At 43.3% G+C, this 4,943-nt stretch overlaps 1 protein-coding gene across 1 annotated transcript in view; it reads left to right on the top strand.

The window, feature by feature from the left end:
• LOC105506423 (chromosome unknown open reading frame, human C20orf197) overlaps positions 1 to 3,486 on the top strand; it is a 6,899-nt gene extending 3,413 nt beyond the window's left edge. The window contains 3 exon segments of the mRNA XM_011934554.1: positions 2,530 to 2,622; positions 3,174 to 3,293; positions 3,295 to 3,486. Of these exon segments, the coding sequence (XP_011789944.1) occupies positions 2,530 to 2,622; positions 3,174 to 3,293; positions 3,295 to 3,486 (405 nt within the window).
• Positions 3,487 to 4,943: the final 1,457 nt, after the last annotated feature.

Here is a 4,943-nt window from a genome sequence, read left to right as displayed (position 1 = left end):
GGGGAAGAGCCACACAGCCCGAAGTCCGTGGTGGGAGGAGATGACAAGAAGCAGGGAGAACACCAATGGAATAAACTCTGCAGCTTCCTTCAGATCATCCCTGCATAGGTGTTTCTCGAAACTCATGTTCAGTGAGAACAGCAGGCATAGACTCCGGACAAACCCTCCATCTCCTTTCATGTTAGGTTGGCCCACGGGCTGGAGTGTCTGCGTCTTGGCTGGCCCGGCGGTATACATGTCAAGCAGTGCGCAAAGACTCCACAGCCATTCATAGGCACTGCTGGCCTCATGCTCCAGACGGCCCTGGGAAAATGGGCCACCAAGGGAAATAAATGATCACGTGACCTCCAGCCCACTTCAGCGCCGCTCTTGTTCCCCATGCCACCTCCCCCCTTCCTATGGGCTCCCAGGAAATGGGTGGCAGAGACCAGCCTGGTGATTTGCCTCCTGCCTTCCCATGACTTCCTCCCAGTCCCGTGCATCTCATGTTTAATTATGAGGCTGTGGAAGGTGGTGATATTAATTATAGGGCTGAGGTTGTGTTACTTGGAGAAAGTCAGTGCACATGTAATTTGATTTTCCTCAAGAAGGAAAATTACATTTTTTTCTGATCTCAAAAATAATTCCAGGGAAATAAATGTGGACAATCACACTTTGGGGTTTTAAACTAACGAGTTTCAGGTTTAAAAAATGTTAAAAACCTTTCTATTTGGAGAAAGCTGGAAGAATCCACTTTGGAGATCTGGAGGTTCTCAGGAGCTGTGTTACCTGGGAGTGGTCTTGCTGGTCGGTAGCAGCTTTTGTATGAGAAGGGGCATGGAATCCTGACTGAGGCAGAGAAGGCTTTGCTGAAGAGGTGAAAAGCCCAGCTTAGGGCTGGGTTTTCTACAGACCAGGAACAAAAGCATTGCTTGGCAAGATTTCTTATCTGCTCAGAGTTAACATGTAGATTCCAAAGGATGAGATGGGGAGAATTTGACATGTTTTGATTTGGAAATAAGCCAAAAGAAGGCTAATATTAGCAATAACAATGATAGTAACAACCCTTAATTGTGCCTGTGTTAGGTACCACGCCCTATTCTAAGTGTTGCGAGTGCCCTCTGTCATTTAATCTCCACGGAGTTCTGAAGGTGCTTCCCAGGTTTGTCCCCATCACACAGATGAGGCAATCGTTCTGTTAAGACTGTCCTTGGGTCATTATGTCAGCAATGAAATCGGTGCTGCCATTATTAAACCCTTACTGTGTGCTGACATTTGTGTGTGCATGCATGTGTGTGTGTGCACACATGTGTGTTTGCGTGTACATGTGCACGTGTGTGTCGTGTGCATGTGTATGCACATGTGGAAAGAAAGTGACCTGTGTGGGAATGGAGAATTCCAACCCAGGAAGAGGCTGTGCCTGGGGCTGCCACGAGAAGTGGAAGCCATAGCCATGTTGGTGACGCTTCGAGAAATGGGTTCGAAATGCACGTTTCTTTCCAGTTCTCTGTGTGACCTTGGGCAAGTCACTTCAGTTCCCTGAACTTTGTTTTTAAAAATATGTTTTAAATGTATATAACCATGGACCATACATATGAAGAGAAAGGTGTGTGCAAACATTCAGTGAATAATCACGAGGTGGAGGTGTGCCCACTCAGACCCAGAGCCGGCACAGGGACCTCTCCCAGAAGGCTACAGGGCTTCCCTCCCAATCCTCCAACTGCTCACTTGCTGAGCCTGTGCTTATCTGTTCAGTGGAACTGCTGTGTGCCACGCTCCTCAGAAGTAAAGCCACCAGGCAAGTGTGACACTCTGTGCCCAGCTTGGTGCAAAGCCCCTTGTGTGCGCAATCTTACTGACCTCCCAAATGACACGGTAAGGTCAGTACTGTCACTTTCCCCACTTCGAAGACGAGGAGAGCACAAATTCTAGACGGAAATGGAAGTTATGCAGCGGAAATAGGATCCAGACAGATGAGTCCAATCTCGAGCCTGAATCCTTCCACTCCACACTACGCTTGAAGCTCCGTCTCTCTTCCTAGTTGATTCTCCCCACTTCCCCACCCCCAGATGTATCCCATCACTGCTTGGTGGACAGTAGCCATGACTAAGTTTTGGTAAAGGTTGCTGAATAATCAGGCTGCTGGGTAATGTTTCCATTTCACCTTTCCCAGTCATCATGGGGTCCCATGAAAAAGGCAGCTCAAACTGTAAATGACTCAAAGGAAGGACAGAAAGGTCTTCTGTTTGCACCTACCCTAAGGATTTGGAGTAGACAATGGGAATTTACTAACGACGAATTCCACTGCTTTCCTTGCTGAAAGAGAGGCGTCGAGTCAACGCTGAGTGAAGGCATCAAGTTTAAGCTGCTAATTGCTTCCTGATCATGCAGAATAAAGCTACATCCCTTGAAATACACCAGGCAGCTAAACATAATCTTTGCCTTTCCCTGGTGTTGGTTATGGAATCCAGATGTTACTGCAATAACCACTCCATAAACAAACGGAACACCCAGCTGTGAGAACTGGCTTCTCAGCGTCCGTCCCAGCAGAGGCTCTTCCGGGGCTGGGTTCTGACGGTTTCCCTGTTTCAGCACAGCTCTTGTTGGCAGGCAGATGGCTACGAGCACAGCCACAGGCTGAAGGTGAGTCCAGCACAGAACTTCCTGATGGTGAACAGGAGTAAACATGGTGCCCACCCCAAACCTTTGTCTGTTGACTTCTTAGCAAATGGAGGCAGCTCCAGGCTCTGGAGAGTTTGGGTATAGGAGACCGTGACTTGAGCAGACTGATATAAGTGGAATGCAGACATATTTAGATGGCACAACTTAATTTAGATTTATCAATGCTAATATGGAAAAAGCTAGTACTTATTGGAGCTTATTAGATTTTTAGTCTGGATCCTCACAACTTATGAGGGTGTTCATTTTACAGACTGATCTCGTGTGATTTCCCCAAAGATGCTCGATGAGTATACGGTGAAAGTAGAATTTGAATACAGAAGACCTGGTTCTGCTACTTTCTGTGTTTCTATTTGGTTCAAACCAGCCTTTCTTCTTTCAAAACAACTTCAATGGAATTCATGGTTTTGGAAAATAAACTTGATTTTGAGATTCAGACAATAAGTGCATTTTTAATGTTTATTCTTTTATCTTGAAAAACTGATCTATTTATGAAATGATATGTGCTCACTCAGTGTCAACATTTCAGACAACACAGACAGTACAATGACAAATTGGGGATCAGCTCTAATCTCAGCCCCCCATTTAATATGTTGCTGAATATTCTTCTGAACAGAGTTCATCCCACACTGTCCCAATGGTACAAGACGCTCCAAGGGGCTGAAGATAGAGGGACTTCTGCAGCCAAGACATCTGAGACACTCTAGGACAGTCACAATGTGCATTTGGGTATTAAAGGCTCTGAAAAGTTCTGCACCAAATAAACCCCTGGATCGGCTTGATCCAATGCCATGTTTCCAAAACCTACTTGCCCGTGGGACACCTTAGTCCATAACACAGGTTGGCATTTCTTCTAGAGAGTGTGCTCTGAAAAACACTGGTCTCACAACACCGTGCATTCATCCAGCAGGTATTTACCAAGCAGGGACTTTGGGCCAGGTCCGTGCTAGGCTCTGGAGGTGGACCAGTCAGCCCTGGCCCCCATGGTGTCACTTCTCATGGGAGAGGCAGCACAGAAGTCATTGAGAAAATGAAGAAACACACAGGTACTTTCAGATGCTGATAATGACTACCATGAGGAAAAAGAGCCCCAGGTGTTATCTATTTTGAGACAATCTTCTCAACAATGAGACAGAATGAACCGTGCAAACTTTGGGGGCTATGATGGTTTTAGGAAAGAGCTAGAGTGAAGAATCCTTTGACAAATAGCGATACAAATGAAGATACATGTGTATAATTTTATGTAATTGACATCACATTATATGCTGGCACCTGCCTTTTTTGCTTAATGAAAATGTCAAAGGTAATATTACCAATCAATAAATGTATTTCACCATCATGTTTAATTTCTGCAGAGCAGTTATTCAAGCACATACTGCATTTTTCTTAGTCACCCACAGGTGAGAATAGAAAGTTTTCTCATGCATGCATTTTTCCCACTTCTGAAATGATCTCCTTAGAATAAATTCCCCAAATTGGATTGCTGGGTTCAAAGGCATGAACATTTTACATTTTTATACAATAATGTCAAACCGCCTTCCGTAAATGATGCTTACTTTACTTTCCCTCCAAGACTGCATGAAAATGCCCATTTTCCTAAATGCTTACTATGACTGGTTTCCAACTGCATTTTAATTATTGTTCAATCTGATAGGCAAAAAATGATATTTAATTTTTATTTGATTGATAATGAGCTTGAATGTGCCCATTAGCCTTTTGCATTTATTCTTTTATGAAACATCTGTTCATATCCTTTGTCAATGTTCCTCTTCATATATTAACTTGTTTTCTTATTTTGTATACTGTGAATATTAGCTTTCGTGATAAGAATTATGGAATTGTTGTTGCCTTTAGTTTTGCTTATCAAGTTTAAAGCCATTCAGAGATGCCGTAAATGTGTATGTTGTTAAATTTATGTCTTATTTTGTGTTTTCTGATGCTCATATGTTTAGAATGGCCAAGCAACCCCAACTTATGATTACATACATATTCTCCCATATTTGCTTTTAGCATTTTCTTCTTTTCATGTAAACCTTTGTTCTTTCAGGAATTTGCTTTGCAGTAAGAAATGGGCTGGCTTCCGGTTTTATGTTTCCCAAATGGCAATTCAGCTGTTCCATTTCCATATTCTCCCTTATTAGAAATGACCACTGTATTCTGTTCTAAAATATCTACATACTTGGGTCTCTTCCTATAATCTCAGTTCGTCTCTTTGAGCTATCTTTTGATTCCTTTTTCAAACCACAGTGCTTTACTGAACTGTCATCATCTTATACATTTTTAAT

Source organism: Colobus angolensis, unplaced genomic scaffold (assembly GCF_000951035.1).
Source record: "Colobus angolensis palliatus isolate OR3802 unplaced genomic scaffold, Cang.pa_1.0 Scaffold136, whole genome shotgun sequence".
In the NCBI taxonomy this organism is placed as follows: Eukaryota; Metazoa; Chordata; class Mammalia; order Primates; family Cercopithecidae; genus Colobus; species Colobus angolensis.
This window is presented reverse-complemented; position numbering and strand designations above follow the sequence as displayed.